General features: G+C 37.5%; 1 protein-coding gene across 1 annotated transcript in view; it reads right to left on the minus strand.

Annotated features, from left to right (window-relative positions):
- The window catches only part of adam12b (ADAM metallopeptidase domain 12b), a 74,828-nt gene extending 57,502 nt beyond the window's left edge, over nt 1–17,326 (minus strand). The window contains exons 1-3 of the mRNA XM_079459474.1: nt 16,916–17,326; nt 8,155–8,261; nt 6,274–6,347 (exon numbers count right to left, since the gene is read on the minus strand). Coding sequence (XP_079315600.1) covers nt 6,274–6,347; nt 8,155–8,261; nt 16,916–17,027 — 293 coding nt within the window. The 5' untranslated portion in view covers nt 17,028–17,326. The remainder of the gene's footprint in view (nt 1–6,273; nt 6,348–8,154; nt 8,262–16,915) is intronic.
- Between the last annotated feature and the right edge of the window lie 832 nt (nt 17,327–18,158).

Raw genomic sequence — 18,158 nt, forward strand, 5'->3', positions numbered from 1 at the left:
CTGACAACAAACCGATCCATACAATATCTCAAAGCAGCCGTTCTGGCTTCATTGAGGGATGGCGAGAACCAAATTGCATTAGCATAACTCGTCCTGTTTTCTCTTTTTTATTTCATGCCACCCGCTGTAATAATGTGTTAACACACATACAAACAAACACAAAGTCCTGATGTAAAATTCTTCTCATTACTCACTGCATGACTCTGTACCCCTGACAGCCCATCCATTTCACTGAGGTCAAATGAAACCTATATCAGGTCGTCCTTGCCACGGTCTTACAAGTAAATTGCATATTAAGCATTCAAATGTAAAAAGCATGGAAAACATGACATACAAAACCACTTTTGGTAAGTAATTGGGGAGAGGCATGGGGAGGAAAGGGATTCTGCTGGAGGCAACATGGTAACCGGCTTCAAAAATAGCAGGAGACTTTGTATTTTGAAGGGTAACAGCGAACAAGATTTACCAAAACATCTTGAACAGCAAATATACATTAAATATGCATTAGCTGTAAAATTTGATTACATGTCTTAATAAATGTGTATTTATATAAAGTGGCAACGTGTGTTGTGTGGTGATGCTCTGGAGGCATTACTATAATAATAATAATAAAGACTAAAAAACACTGATTCTACGTGTAGATTACAGCCTGGTATTCATTACAGATTTATTTTTTACTCTCACTGCAAAATGGCAGCATTTCCATTAACCAATGTTGCGGTGACTAAATGACTAAAACATTATTTTGTCCTCTTGCGATAAGTCATTAAAGAAATTATTGCGGATCTTGGTAGGTTTACGTTCATCGCAGCCACCAAACCATTATTTTAATTTCAGGTTGGATGTAATCCAACCATTACTGGGTAGGAAAGCACCTTATACAGTACTTAGTAGCACTACCTCGTATCTGTAAGGTTTTAGTACATGATTTTACATCTTTTGGGAAATATTTTTACATATGCCAGGTGACCTGTAAGTGTCTACTGCAGTGTTGCGAAATATTCCTTTTTCAAATATCCTGAAAAACCACCTCATGAGGACGCAAAATTCTGCCATATTGACAAATGTAAGTGTTTTCATTGGGTGTATTTTCAATTCGCTGCTTTTTTTACTTTATTAGAATTTAAACTGACAACATTTCTGTTTATTAACATCGAATAAAATACTGGCCTAAAAAACATTTATGAAACCGAAACAAAATTAAAAATTAAAACGTTGCCTCAGAAATGAACTGATATATTTTTTAAGTCAACTTAAATTAAAATACTAAATAAATTAATCTTATATAGCAACAAAAAATATAAAATGACAAAAGCATGTAACAAAATTGTTAAATATTTAACTAAAATTAACATTTAAACTAAACATAAAAAAATATTATAAAAGTACAAACTATATTAACGCTCATGTAGACAAAGCTAATGATGCTAGAGAGGTTAGAATGGTTGCCAAGGTGTTGCTATGCATTTGCTAAGATGTTCTCTAAGTCTTTAAGGTCCATGTTAAAAGACCCTTATCTCAAGTCTCTAGATCTGGCTCAGAAATAGAAGATTTTAACTTTTCTGCAACAAATGCCATTGTACATCTACAGACCAACAGTTATTCGAAGGTGCAGAACCATTTATGTGATCAGAAATCCAATTGCTGTGTTCCTAAAATTGGAGTGTGGACCTCTTTAAAAGCTAAAGACATTTCTTAACGTCTGCTTAATGCTATTATTATTATCTTTCACTCTCTCTCCCTATCTCTCTTTCTCCCACATTCATGCACTCTGCAACCTCTGATTACATTCTGCACACCATGTTATTAATTTTAGCTTGAAGACAGAGGAAATAATTGAAGCCTCTGAGAGGAGTAATTTGTAACAGATGGAAAGTTCACAAGCGGGTCCACAAGTGAGTCCATAATTTAAAATCTGCACAAGTCCGCACACTATTCACTGCTTGTCATTTTCACATTTTCATTGTTGGCTCAGTCTATCTTTCTCATATTCATATGTTTCATAGAGCAACAAATAAATGTAAGACAACTTTTCTCCACACCTATACATAGCCTATTGAGTACAACACAACGATACTCAACTATAGTCAGCTTTGCCTGAAGATTAAGCTTCTCCTTTATTGCCCATTTGTTGAAAAGGAGAAATATATATATATTTCACTCTAAAAAAACATAAAAAAAGATGTGTATATGTCAAAGGTCTTGTGTTTCAAATTTCATTGAAGGTGTATGTATCTTTGCCTCTAACACCACAATGGCAAGGGGACTCTAATAGTCTTGGAGTCATGATGCCATTCTCTCACAGAAATAAACCTTCGTGCCATTCATTCATGCACAAGTCAGAGTTTTTTGTAGATTAGATAAATTTTTGTAGATGTCACAGGTATGACATGTTTTGTGAGCTTTGGCTAAACTGTTTGGCTGAATAAACGGAAGCTTTTGAATGGCACACGCTCTGTTTCTTCCTCTCTTAAAGCTGTTTGTGTTGACCAAAATAAGCCACTTGATAAATCTTCCTACACAATCTGACAACCGATTGATGCTTAGAATTCGGCCTCTGATGACATCATCAATATTTACAGTCTAAATCTGCTGGATGTCTATGAATAAATATAATAAGGAAGGTGTAAGAATTGACAGCAATTTTACGGCTCATTAGAATTCCTAAATAACAGAACTAACCAAAAGTAATAATGCTGTGAATTTGGTTTTTCAGTATTTTTAATGTCTTCTAATTACAAGTTGTTTTCTCAATTGGAATAGCTCTTCTTTGCTTTGTTCTACATTGTATCGCACATGCAGCCCTAAATCCGAGTGAGCTGAGGCGATAATTAAACACAATACGAAAGTCTTTTCGTTCTCAAGTAGTACTGCAAAGTCTTATTCTCTTATTTTTTTCAAAAATCAATTCACTGCTTCATTTGAGTCATCACTCAATAGTTTTTCCCAGTCTGTGCAGCGTCGTAAAACTTCTTTTGTTTTTGCATAATTAAATTAAATACATTTTCTTTGACTGTTTTGTGAAAGGAAAATAAAGAAAACGAAAGTCAGACAGAAAAAGTGTGATTGGAAGGTGTCACATGCTGGACTTAAATCACACATCTTCCACACAAGCTTTAACCAATTACTTTCATAACTAGTGTTTGATTCGACTCTAGTTTTGTAGTTTGGTTCTTTTGGTTATTTTTGGACCTGAACGAAGCAGAAAATATCATTTAATTCAGTTAAGTTTATAGTTCACAGTGGAACACTAAATCTAAAGATAGATAGCTTGAAGGCATAGGGAAAAGTCACAACCTGACAACTTTTATGACATATATTTTGCGATGAAACTTACTGGAAATCTAAAACTACACTGTGTGCTGGGCTAATCATGCTCCTTGTATGCTTGAACATTTAGGGACTGAGATGTCACAATGAGGTTATGAAATGTTTAAAGTCAAACCAGCTCCAAGAAGTCTTATGTTGCGGGCATAGATTAAGATCATGGCCGTTTCTCAAGTCCAAGAATGCAAGGAACCAACTCCTGTTCTCGTGGAGACCGGTCTTGCTAGGCAGCATTGGAAGAATGAACTTGGATGGACGAGCCGCAGTGACTTCTGGGACATCAAGCGGCTTCTTAATCCTATCGCCGCTGCGTGCCTAAGGCTGCATTCGATGCATTCTTGCTATCAAGAACACACCCGGGTACTTTCAGGTGTTCTCTTTTCTTGTGTACTTGGGTACTTTGATGGTTGATGATAACGTAGAGCGAGTACACGATGACACAAGATCGCTGAAGGACGCATATTGAGAAACAGCCCATGCATTTTTTAGGGTTGCATCTTTTAACATAACATTCTACTGTTGGTTTGCTTAGATGTATTTGGTTTGGGTTGCATTCATTTTTCGCTCAAACTGACATATTAGTCCGTTCGTAAGTGCACAGAGATCCAACCAATGGTTTGGTGCCACCAAGGTTCAAATAGCACAGTTTATGTGTGTTCAAATAATTGACAGAACAATCACAAGTTCATTTTAACCCTGCAAGTCTGCACATGATGTAAAATTACGAGAAGCTTGCTGTTTGGCAAGTTACGGTTTCAAAACGGCTTCCCCAACGCTGCTAAATAACAGTGGACTTTATTTACACATGCACTAACTACACCTGGCTTTGTGCTACATGCCTCATTTCAACAGTTGCCCTGAGAGAAACATGTCCCTCAAGAGGACTGAGCAAATTAAGCACAGCAAAGCTACTACTTCACTGGGCAGCTGGTGATTAGAAACTATCAGATACAGCGCTCTCCAAATCTCTAAAGCCTCAATCACCACACCACATGAGCTGAAAGCCTATCATTTGCAAATCCTATGAATGAACAGTCAGTTTCATCTACACTGTAAGTCTGCTTTCCTGTGCATTATGGGTTATGAGGAGATGGGTGGTCTGTGTTTTATTGCTGATGTGTGCCCAGAGAATACAGGGATAAGTAATCCACAAGGTAAAGAACACTGAACATCAAACATCATCCGCAGACAATCACCTTGCCGGTTTGTGAGCTTTCATGAGCTGTTTTTTTAAGCAGGTTTGTTTAAAACAACTTGGAAGTGTACTGGATTTAAAAACCATCCCGTACAAAGATTGTTTGTATTGTAGCCTCTATAGTTATGATAACTGTGTTGATACACTGACAAAACTTTACGTTCTTCCTGAAGAATAAGCATCTGTCTTGTGTTGTGTTTTATATATCTGGATGAGTGATGCTTGTTGAGTTTTTTTTCTGTGGGAAAGAAATGAACTCAGCTTAATGTACAGAGAAGGTCAGCCCATATTGGACGTCCCTCGACACCAGTCCCTGGAGTTTCTTTGTTTGCTCGTTGGTTATTTCTTTTTGTCTGTCTTGTGTTTTTTCTTTTCTTTGAAAACAGCAATGGCAATCAGGACATTTTTCACATTGTGTAGATACAGGGCCACTTAAAGACACAGCTGAGCAAAAGACCAAATTGAAGAAAAGTGTGCTATTTGTATCAAGAATTTTAATTGGAATTTAAATGAAAGAAGGATGAATTTAACTTGAGAGAAAGTTCAACACAGTCACATCACAGAAGGATTAGTGAAATGCTGGGCCAACATGCGTTCATAACCCATTTTGTCTATCTAATTAAACAGGATATCAGACAATGTCAATGCAGGATGGGAATTTTATCCTTTTTTATTGTAAATTGGATCTCTGTTTGTATAGGCTGTTGGATGTTAGTGGCTGAAAAATAAGTTGTCACAGTCAGACAGAAGCCGCATATCTCCAAATCTTGATACTTTTCAGGAAATGGAAGAAACATCATATTTTCTAAATAATAATTAAACACTGTGTTCACAGTGTTGACAAGCTCTTTTAATACTTTTTTATTGGTTAAATATTTGCAAATCCCACAGCTAAACATGAAGGGTGACCAATAGTATTCATTTACGAAAATATATTACAATAGAGATAAAAGGTTCCCACCTGACAGTGACACAGTGCTTGCTGACAACAACTCAGAATAAGTGAGAACACTTTTGAAAAGACCAGGTTAGACCAGAATGAAAATTGAAGGTGGTTCATGCTGGTTTGTAATGGTTTTAGCTGCTTGGCTTAATTCATACATACGCATTCAAAATTTAGAAAAAACATTCTGTATATCTTTAATACCTTATTTTATACTCACTTTCAACTTTCTTTGCGTGTGTGTGTGAGAAAGAGAGAAATACACAATGACAAAAAATGGAAATGTGTTTCTAGCTCAGACGAGATCAGAATTTGAAAGCATTCTGTGACCCTGCTGAGATGAGCATTGGGTTTGTAAAACGCAGCGTGACTGTGCATGTGCTCTGTTTCAAAATCTTGTTAGCTACCATGCTACTGCCTACATAGACAGCTGCATTTTCAGGCATCCTAGTGGCCGACAAAAAAAATATTCCTTCTAGAAGCATAAAAATACCTAGCACACAATAACAGCGGGTAAAATTATCCAATTTAATTACATTAGACTACTTTTAAGTCTTGAATGAAATAAAGCATTCGTTTATTAAGATGCATCATGGGATTGCCTTCTCTTCGAAGGAAGAGAATGCCTGGTGAAGAATTTGGCCAGGATTAGATATAATTAAAATGCCTGCATTATGCCTTCGCGTCAGGAGCGTGCTTGTCATGCTTTAAAATGCAGCCTACGCAGGCATCACACTAGATTTTGGAGCAGAGCATGTGTGGTGAATTGTCAGTGAAAATTTTTGTATATTCTGCAAGAGAAACTTACTGGTTCTTCTCCACAGACACAACCATCCGCTGTCCTTCTGTTTGGATCAGGATGCGCAGCGAAGCTGGAGGAATCTAAATAAGCGAAAGACAACAAAACAAAAACAATCACCCCGTGTCCTGTTTACCTGTTTCAGCCAATTTAAAAAAAAACTGCACCTTCCACACAAACCACCTTGATCCAGCACAACATGTGTAGAGAGGAAGCCTTCCCAATGTCATTTTGCACATAATAACATGCCAAAGCACTCAGCACAGGGCTATGTGTCTATAATATACTTCACATTCAGACAGAAAGTACATCGGTTGGGTAGCGCTTTATTTTACAGTCCTGTTCTACATGTAAGTAATTTGGGATGCACCTAATTTCTTCATCTGTAACTGATCTGTATTGAGCATTTATTGTAAGTTAAAACACAAAACACAAACAACCAGAGCTAGACATGCACACATAATTAAACCAAATACATCAATCTTTATGCATATTATAGATCTTCCTTTTAAAATAATATATTGACCACATATTTTTTTTACTGTACGTAATTCTCAGATGAGAAAACATACTGTACATCCTCCGTTATACCTCATTGAGACAAAATAGCTTTGGCCAATCAGTCGACCAACTTGTGGTTCTGGCCGACTTTACAGAGGATTTCCTTTTTATAATATACTCCCCTAACCACAATGCCCTTCCGCACCTGCAAATGTTTAATCACAATCGCCTTGGAAAGCAAAGCTAGCTGTTACCATATAAGCCAAGCCTTCCAGAACTTTGTCCAAACAAAGAACTCAGGGTAGAAGTCTGGACTCTTCCAAAGACAGCAATGAAAAAAACCCAGATTTTTTTATGCCAAAGCACCCAAGATCATGTAATTTCACTGCATCAACTTGTACAACAGCATGCGAATAGACTCTAAATGCCACGTGCCAAAGAAAGAAATGCTTTGAGCTACAACAGAAGCTTGACTGTAATATTCATTGAAGCTCAAGTGACTACTGTATGTACGGGGAGAAACAATCAATTAAAGTAAGTCTTACTGACAAAGATCCCATGACTTTCTTGCGACAATGTCGCTACAGCTTCAGGCAGTAAATCTAATGTAATGTACTTGGCACAATAGTTTTGGAGATTCATCACCTCATCAGTCAGTCGTTGTGCCTCCGGTGTCATTTGGCAGCCGGGCCCTTCACTCATTTTCATAAATTACCCTTTGAGAGCTGATAGTCTGCAGCTCCAAATTATACAGACTATGAGAGTCATACATCGTGAACTAATTTGCACTGCACTTCTAGTCTTGTCAGAGACACAAGCATTATGTTTTAGAGGTCTAATAACATGGTCTCACAGAAGACATATTTGAGCAAAAACAGCATCAAAACGTTAACTTTTAGTGAATTTGGAAGCCAATTATCAGTGCAACATAATTTTTTTGTGGTTTCAGTCGGATGCTTTTTATTAAAATTGTCATTTTACAATTAAACTGTGACAGCGTTGGTGATATGTTTAAACCGAGGAGGAGCCCAGAAAGTTCAAGTCAAATTTAATTCAATAATTTAAAGCTACAGTGAAATTTTACAATACCACAACTATGATAAAAATCTGCTTTTATATTTGTAATTATTTAAAAGACGGAAATGATCAGAACCAATAAATATGACAGCGTGTTTCTCATGTAATCTTCCTCATCTCCCCTCAATAAATTGTTTTTATAAAGAAAAAATAAATTTCATTTTCAGTCAATTTCAACACAATAGATCAATCTAAAAACATCCACTGGCAACATGACATTATGATGGAAATGCAAATGATTCTCTAGTAGCTCAAAATGAATGTGTAAAAAAGGCGGCAGCCAAGAAAAATGTATGGAGTGCTTTTTCTTACCCTGGAGCGAAGCCAGCTGATTGGTCGCTGCTCTTTTCCTTCCAGCAGCAGTGGTATCATGGTGTGATAACGTTCCAGTTTGGTTAGAGTACTTTTCAGTTGTCTGCCTGTGACAAGAGACACAAAAGACCACATCAATGTTTCAGAAGTACAATCTTAGTAACAGAAAAACAATCAGTGCAGCTGATCTGACCTTGAGGCAAAAAGTTCAAATGAGCAAAACTTAAAAGTGGAGAACAGTAAACAGACAAGAGCAGCGTAAGATGTTATTACAAAGAGAATTAACATCAAAAATCAAAACTCAGCATGAATGACAACAAAGCTAAACTGGGATGTGTTGATGCTTATTTTGAAAAACAATCTTCATTTCATTTGACATCAGTTTGCATTTTTGAAACAAATAAGTTTATAAATTTGCTCACATTTGATCAATGAACTACAATGAATGAAGAAATAACTTATTCATTTTACTAGGGCTTGACATTAAATGGATGCTTAGGCCAAGAAACAAAATGTCCCCATGCTTTACTCACCCTTAAGGTATCCTAACTGAATATGACATTCTTCTTGAAGAATAATGCAGTTAGAGTAATAAAACCATGTATCTCTTATATTCCAAGCGGTAGAATTCTCACGGTGAATGCATACCTTCCCTCTAGGGGTCAAACAACTAAAAATCAAGTCAAGAATCTTGGTGTGATTCTGGAGTCAGACCTTAGTTTCAGTAGTCATGTTAAAGTGGTAACAAAATCAGCATACTACCATCTCAAAAACATTGCAAGAATTAGATATTTTGTTTCCAGTCAAGACTTGGAGAAACTTGTCATCATTACCAGCAGGGTGGATTATTGCAATGGTCTTCTCTTCGGCCTTCCCAAGAAAACCATTAGACAGCTGCAGCTCATACTGAACGCTGCTGCCAAGATTCTCACTAGAACCAGAAAATCTGAGCAAATTACACCAGTCCTTAGATCACCCGGCGAGGAGCCTTCGGGCCAATGCCATTCTCCACAGGGAGTTGGTGGCTATTGATCCAGGCTATTACCTGGGAACTTGAGCAGTGAGTGGCGGAGGCCGGTCGCGGGATTGTTTGTTTTGGGATTGTCATTCGTCCAGGTTGGTCGGCCATCCAGGGGTTCGGCTTTCGTTTGGCAGCAGTTTTGGTGGTCCCATCGCCCGCCAGCTGGTCTTGACCGCCCACTCTCCATCCCTTCTCGCCTATGGTCACACATTGCCTTAGACTTTGTTACTGGCCTTTCGCCCCTCCGGTAGCAACACCTTCATCCTGACGGCGGTGGATCGTTTCTCCAAGGTGAAGTTCATTCCCTTGCCTAAGCTTCCTTCCACCCAAGAGATGCCTCAACTGTTGGTGGACCACGTCTTCCGTCTCCAAGGCTTGCCGGCCGACGTCGTGACCACATTCTCTCTCTCTCTTCATGAGTTGTTCTCTCAGCAGTTCTCCCTCTGTGGTCGTTCCTCCCCGTGTGGGTCCAGCTCTCCCTCCGTGGGTTCGTCTTCTCTTTGGCTGGTCGAGTTCTCTACACCGGTCATCGTGCTGCTGGTGGTGCCATGCATCTGGACTACGTTTTTTTTTACTTTTTATTTAATAAAGATTGATTATCCCCGCAATTGAGTTCCCAGCCTCATGTGTCATGACACATAATGGTACTTTGTATAAAAATGTTAACCCCTAAATTAAAAAACGCCCAAATTCTCTGTGTCATCTTCATGTATTTCATTAATTTTTGCACACTGTTTTTTGATGAGTTGAAGGATAAACTTGATTTGACTCATATCTGTGTTTCGAAAGTCTAAATCAAAAGGCTTCTATCTCTCCCGAGTGAAATCATTTTGCCCTACAGGGCCAAAGCGTTCGATCCCTAGCTGAACCTCGAAACTACAGTACATCATCCATTATGAATGAGGGGGACAGACACAGAGGGGAGAAAGCGTAAGAGAGAGAGAGAGAGAGAGAGAGAGAGAGAGAGAGAGAGAGAAAGAACAACGTGTCACCTTTAGAGTATAAAGAAGGGGTGTGACAGACAGCACATGTTTTTTCGAAACCCAAGCTTTCCTGTCTTTTTCTTTCTGCCAAACAGCGGACACACCCAGATTTTTTAATTCTCTTACAATTAACTTTTACAAATGATTGGAATTTTTATATTTTTCCTGTTAATTGAATTGGTCAATTGCTGTATTCTTCAGTCAAAAATACACTTTGCTGAATACTGAACAAAGTACTTTTACACCTAGTAAAATATTAGCTGTGAAGAAACCCTGTAAATTCCATAGTACACAAATCTGATATTTTAGTTAAATGAATAGGTAAATACTAAAACATAAAAACAGCACTGATATCATTGCTATACAGTGATACCAACACAGAACTTTCAACGAGATTGGATTTTAAATGTCAGTTTGATCATCAAAAGCACTACAGTGACATACTACACAGTTCATAGCTACACACATCGGTGACACACATTTCACCACTCACCGCAATCTGTGGCTGGGGTTTTGCTTAGAGACCTCAGATTACCCACAATTCTGCAATCTGGGATAGGCAGGAAGTGGCACAAACGTTAGCACATTTTTTTTCTACCCACTAGGAAACAATCTTTCATGTTTTAATGTGTTTATGTGCACATCCTGTCTTTCTGAATATAATTCCTACTACACACACAGCCACACACACGCACGCGCGCGCACGCACGCACGCACACACACACACACACACACACACACACGTACTTCCTTTCCCTAGACCTAATTTCCTGCATGTCATTATCCTTCATCCCCCCTCTCTTCTGCTCTTTTTGTCCAACAAGGATTAAATTTAAGAAGGGACCAAACACACTAGCATAAAACCGGCTTCAGGAGAAGGAATAATAAAATGATATTGAAAGACATCATTATGTTTAAAATTTACAAATGAAATAAACTAAACACGCTCACACAGTAGGAAAGTTTGCTTTATACATTTATTTGTTCTGTTGGACACAAAAGAAGATATTTTGAAGAATGTAGCAAAGCAAACAGTTCTGGTGCCCTTTTGACTACCATTGTCATTTTTTGGGGTGAACTGTTCCATTAAGGTTAATGGTGAATTATGAAGTCAGTTTGTGAACTAGCAAGTATCCACAGGTATTGTTCTTCCCATTACCTACACATATTACCTATCCGAATACTTTAAAATTAAAAAAAATTCCTTTGTCACTTGTTTTTTTTCATAATAAGGTAAATATTTAAACCATAATGCTATACATTCACACTTTATGGCTTTATGTCGCAAAGATTCACACCAGTAAATCCAAATACAGAGTCTGTAATGGCTGTCTGAGGAGAGATAACTGGCAAACTAAGTCTGCTAAGACTAAAAATGTGACACTGGTAACATAATAATAATATCTAACCTTGTCTAACACTTTAGGTTGTGTGGATATCCAATAATCTTAAAGTGTGCCCCTAATTTTACCATTTCTTCCAAATGGCTTGGCCTTTCTTTTTTTGCTTGCATATTTTTGAAACAAGAATTGATGACCTCACCTGATAAATTAGTGTCGTGTCAACAATAAAACCCCAAAGAATCTGTGCACACGTTTGCGTTTTATTACTAATAATGAAATTCTATTAGGGTCTCTAACTAAATACAGAAGTGATAACAGCAGACCAGACAATTTATAATTTAAATCTAATGAATTTGAGTGCTTTATAGCCGTTGTGTTGGATATATCTGGATCCAGCCAGAAAGTAAAAAACTGGTCTTTAAAACGTCATAAATTAGTTTGTGTAAAGTTGCACGGACAGATGATGCTGTTCAAGAATCTTTGGTTACATTAATGATATAAAACAACTTTATTTTAAACAAACCACGTGGGAAAGGGTTGAAGTTGCTTGGCTGCATCAATGTGGGAAACGTAACATCCACGTGTGGGTCAATGTTAAACATTAGTTAAATGTGTCATCCGCACTATATATTTAAATAAAAAACAGCTTTACATTAAATTCTTGGTAACTAACTCGCATGATAACTCTCACAGCAGTTATATCTTACGTATTTCACTTTTGGCAAGTTCACAACTCAACACACACATCACCAGTCAACTCCAACATACCTGATGTTCAAATCATTATTAAACACATTCCTTCACCCACATGTTAATAATACGTGTCTTGTTGTGTCTTGAGTGGATGACTTGCAATGCATTAGTTCTCTCCTAACAGGCTGAAAAAGCAATGTCAGTGCTCGAAGAATCAGCTGAATCTCGGCGAAATAAGACGGACGTGAGAGAGATGGAAAGTGTGATGGCAAGCAGAGGGAACTGGAGATTAAGAGCGTGATGAAGGATTTGTGTGTGTGTGGGTAGATGGCTAATGCGGGTGTGATGGTGTTGAGATGGGGTGAATGAAGAGAGATTACTGACCAAGAAAATCTATAGACATTACGACCCTGCTATAATAATCTGTCTCCCTCTGTGCTCATTGCTATTGATGTGTGGTTTATGAGTTTGAGACTCCTTGACAGGAGGACAGAAATGCGAGAAGGCTACTTTGGAAGACAGACATCTTAAACGATGCTTTGTGACAGAGGTTAACTATGAGTGACATTTCGTGTTATTAGCCTGTTAAAATACTGTCCCTGTGGTTGAGAACTCCTACATGTGCCGTTGTATTAATGCTTATTTATTTGCGGGCATTTTAATAATTTCATAATCTACCCAAACAGATTAAATAGCCAAATAATCCTGAAAGAGCCCAAAAAGACTGGCCACGACTGACCAATCAAAATGACCTAAGTGACATTTACAAATAAATATATAAAGGAGTGAAGTCAGCGGAATTGGACACAGTATATGCATGAATTCCTAAACTGCTTGTCATTGACTTTGCTGCGAGAAATCATGATACCCGACTGACTGTCTCAGCAATTGTTGCAGAAAATCTCTTGACATCGTGCTGACACTTACGTTATCACTATAGCAACCAATGAAGTTACTCTGACTATTGACTAGACTTAATAAATAAATGGATCTGATTTTAAACTTTGCAAAATGACAGAGATCTGTTTTTTAAATGAGGGCTATGTGAAGAAAGAAGTGAGAATTAATAAATAAAATTCCCATTATTTTTTATTTTAACCTTCATACTAGTTTTATATTACAGTATTATATTATATAAGTGATGACATGTAATTGAAATGTATTGTTTCTTTGTGAGGCATATGATTTTTTTAGGTTACACTGTACAGTAAGGTTGTATAACATTAATGTTAGTTGACAAATTTTTATTTGAACATTTTCTAATACATTTTTAAACCAAAGCTGTATCTGTTAATATTAGTTGATGCACAGTAAACTTAAAATGATCATTATTACTGGCATTAAATAACATTAACAAAGATTAATACTTGTTAATAAACTATATTGATCATTGTTAGTACAGGTTAGCTAATGTTAGCAAATATAACCTTATTAACCTCTTTGTAAAGAGTTCACACCTACACGTGGACAATACTGTTAAATTGAACAGCTTCATTGCATTTTTTAAGTTAAATCAAATTAGCATTATGAGTCAGTTAAACCTAAATGAATTAAGTTTTATTAATTAATTAATTATATTGAACTAACTTTAAAAAATCTAGTTGAATTTTTTCAACTCAATTGACTCATAAAGCAAATGTAATTTTACTAAACAATTTAAAGCAGCTGAAATTTGTTTTTTTTACATTTTGACCTTTTTATGAGCCTTTTGTCACTACTACCTAAATCCTCACTGTTCAGTTTTAGCCATCTTTTACAATATTTTTGTAGACACTTCAAAGAATGTGATATTCATCAATGTAGCTAAACCTGAAAACAGAGACACACATCAATAGCTAAAGACTAATGATTAAGGAGAGCTCAGGCACGCATCACCAGCCTGTACAAACCAATCCCTGTTGTTAGTGTTAGAATCAATAGCTGGGTGTTTCTGTGAATGGGTGTTTGTGTGTGCGCAGGCATGACGCAGAGGGGAAATTGGATCAATGGAGAGAACAACAGGGGTCCATTCAACATAAAACTGGTCATGGTCCAGCTCCTTACACTCGAAAACTAAAAAGTTTAACTTAGTTACAACTTAGTTAGACTTTTGACAAAGACAGACAAAGACGGATAAAAGTATTGATTGTGAACGCAGCACTCTTAAAGTCCCTGCCTTACTTCAATCCATGCGTTGCAATACAAAGCAGTTATATATCTGGTGTGAAGCCCAATATGAACATGTGTACACAGGAATGACTGGCATCTGTGTGTCACTCCAGGTGGAAACGCCAGAACCCTCCCATTGGAAAGGATTGATCAAGAAAGCCAACACTACAGCGGGGTAACCCACATGCCTGCTGGAAGAAACCTGAACCTTTAAAGCGGCCCAAACTCAGACAGTTTCTGTTTATCTCATGTTAATCTGAGTGCTGGGACCGCCGCTCCATCTATCAGTTTCAAACGATCTACATATCAAGCGTTATATCCGCCTTTTATATAACATTCATCACCCAAATTCAGCAAACAAACAACACAGCTGAACTTCATAAACATAGTGCTCTCTCTCTCCTGCAGACAAGTGAAAGTGACTTGTGCGCATGCTCCTTCTCCCGCTCTCCATGGCTGATGCGTGGGTGTACCGCATGCTTTTCCGGGAGAATTCTCCAATAAGGGACAAGGAAAAGTTGTTATGTAATGATTTTTCATGTTCGAAAAACACTTTTCGAAACCTGTACGAACACTAGGGGAGTGTATCGAGAACAGAAATACCACGTAATACATCCAACTCGTTTTATGACAAGTTGACCATGTTAAGCATGAGAAGACAACACGTTTAACACTGTAAAGAAGTCAGAATGCATGACACACCATTGCACCACCCCTTTAAAACAGATGCTCAACAAAAACACACAAGGGGTAAAACTGTCAAGAGTTCTCTGCGCACAGGAAAGAGGAACCGAGGTATCAAACGCAATGTTTTTTTTTTTTTGTTAAAAATAATATTCCAAATACTCCGCCAGATTATAAGGATTTGAAAAGTGCAAACACATTGCAAACACATGCACGTACACAAACAGTCCCGCCGCACAAGAAACATATTAGGCACGGATGGACGATCTTACTTATTTTGCATTTTAATGGCCCTTGGAACTCATGTGTGATACAGTGAAATAATTTCATCCCCGCTAACTTCAGAAGCTTGTCAGTGCTGAAAATAATGTGCTAACAAGTGGAAATATGAGACACGTGTTCGCATACTGTACACACAGGTGCCCGGGGCACAGTGTGACGTCAACGAACTTTCATACACAATATACAGTACACAGTGAACCAAATAATTACACACACAGAAAACATTCAAATAAATACAAAAATATGTGTCCACGCCATATTCCCAACAGTGCATAAGAGTGACAGAGAGACATTTGAAAGGTTATTTTTGTGTTTGCATTCTGTTGCATTAGACGTGATCACGCTGTGTGTTTAAAACGTCCCCTGCAATCAAAGCTCAAAGACATATTATCATCATGCCGTCGCTGTAATTGCTATCGTACTGAACACTCACTTACTCCGCTTGCATCACCGGTTTTAAAGTCTGTATGTGTGTGTGTTTGTGTGTGTCTAGTGAAAGTAAGTAGGGGAGGTAATCACAGAGGTGAAGAACAGATATATCTTGTAAGAAAGCGTTGTGATATCAAATGATGTTACTGACTGACTGGTAAAAGAGACAACACTTAACCCTATGACCTGATAACACATGCACCCATCCACAAGTCATAGAGTATTCAGTACAAAACAATATCAAAGCCTATTTTAAACTATTCCCACTGCTTATAATTTATAGAAACTGTGTAAGCTGTTCTGCACATTCATTCAACACTAAATGAACATCAGAAGTACAGCTTTTTTCATCACTAAAACGTTTCTATTTCGAACAGAGCTCAACGTGATGCTATATTAGCTATGGAGGTCATATCTGAGAAGTAGGACTGCTTATAAATATGTCACTTTACACAAGACACACTCTTAAAGCGTTACGAAACAGTAAACAACATTTATTTAGAGGTCGTGTGGCACATCAAAGAAACCAATGTAATTACATTAGAGAAAACTAGTTAATTTTGAAAAGGCAGAACACTTACCAGGAGTTGAAAAAAGACATATTCCGATAATTCTATATGTAAGTATATTTTTGTGCGGTTTATATGTGGGGGAAGGGCTTATCCACTATAAGTGCTAAATGCAGATACCCTGCAGCGAAAAATACTCTGTTACAAGTCACCAATTCCAAAACGATTTCAGTAAAAGTCTTAGTCTTATTCTACACACAATTACGAAAGAAACTCTTCATTCTTTTACACACTTGAAATACAGTAAGATTTTGTGAATTGTGTTTTGTAAAGAATTGTGTCATTATAAAATACATAAAAAAATACAAAATAAAAAAAATTGAAATACAGTATGGAATCATAATATTTCCAACTTTTAAACTGCATTTTAAAACGCTTATTTAAATGTATTTTAATATAACGTTATACATGTTTCATAGCAGCATTGTAGCGTTATAAAGTGTGTTTAACACAAAACGCGCTTAACATCACATACACAACACGATACTGTAACGCATTACTAACAGCAATAAAAAGTGCACGGACCATATATTTACGTTAACTGTATTCAAAACAGTACTTGTATTCACGACTTTTTGTATAGACAGCAATGGAAAGAGCGACTCTTACCGTCGGGTGAGCATTTACTGGAGCTGTCAGGTATCAATCCCAGTAACAGAAGCACAAAAGCGCGCAGTGCGTTCATGAGGCACCAGCTCTCCAAACGCCGGTGGATGGCCATGATGCCCGGCTCCTTACCATGAAACCTTCATAATATACCGACACAGAAACACACACCCAAACACGCACACACACGCCACAAGAGAAGAGGATGTAGGGGATTTCCTGCAATACGAATAAATCCACAGGGGAGAAAGGGGAGGGTGGTCTGGAGACCCGCGGCAGAGCTGTCAAATAACTTTCCGAAGCCGATAGTGAGGAAATCTCGTGAGTTAACCTATTGACACTATCACACGTGTACTGCACGGTGTAAACGAAAGCAAAGTGCACATGGACACATTTGAATAGATGGGGTGTAGTGAAGTGCTTTAAAGTGATGTTTCTTTGGAAGAGCGCTGCTCGCATCTCCACGTGTTTGTTGTGCTGTTCTGCAGGGTCCTAGAGCCGCGAGGACGAGTCAGGATTTGATTTAGGAAGAAAATATGTAATGCAGGTGTAAACCATTAGAAATTAAAAGGCTTATTGTAACATTAATGCAGTGTATTTGCATTTAAAGGAATAGTGAACCCAAATAATTAAAATGATGTCATCATTTGACGAACGACCCTCTTGTCGTTCCAAACCTATGACTTTCCTACTTCCGCAGAACACAAAATAAGATATTTTGAATAATGTTCAAAACCTGCAACCATTCACATGCATTGGTTTTGTGTCAATACAATATAAGTGAGTGCGGGTTTTTGCTGTTCCGTTTCTTCAAAATATCTTCTTTTATCTCCTGCACTAGAAAGTCGCACAGGCTTGAAATGACAAGATGAGAAAATGATGACAGAACCTTAACATTGATTGTTCTGTTGTCGTCTATTGTTTATTTGTAGGAACTTGTTCATATTTAAAATGGGGTGGTTTTCCCTTTTCTTTTTGGTATGCAGGGCAGTTTAATAGCGATCTGAAGGCTTCCACGGGGTAGCATATTGACTCAGAGCTTCAAGGACTTGCTTGCGTTTTTTGCACTTTTCTCCTTCCCACACATTTTCAAATTAACACATCTGCTTGCGCTTCCCTTAAACAGACTTAATGCAAAGACATGCAGCTCTGAATTCAGATCGATGATTACATTTTTAATGCGCTTATAAATTACTTGTCTCTGCTTTATCATCAAGTCATCCAAGCTGTCATCTAAATATGTTCT

This window comes from Barbatula barbatula (genome assembly GCF_947034865.1).
Source record: "Barbatula barbatula genome assembly, chromosome: 6".
Classification (NCBI taxonomy): Eukaryota; Metazoa; Chordata; class Actinopteri; order Cypriniformes; family Nemacheilidae; genus Barbatula; species Barbatula barbatula.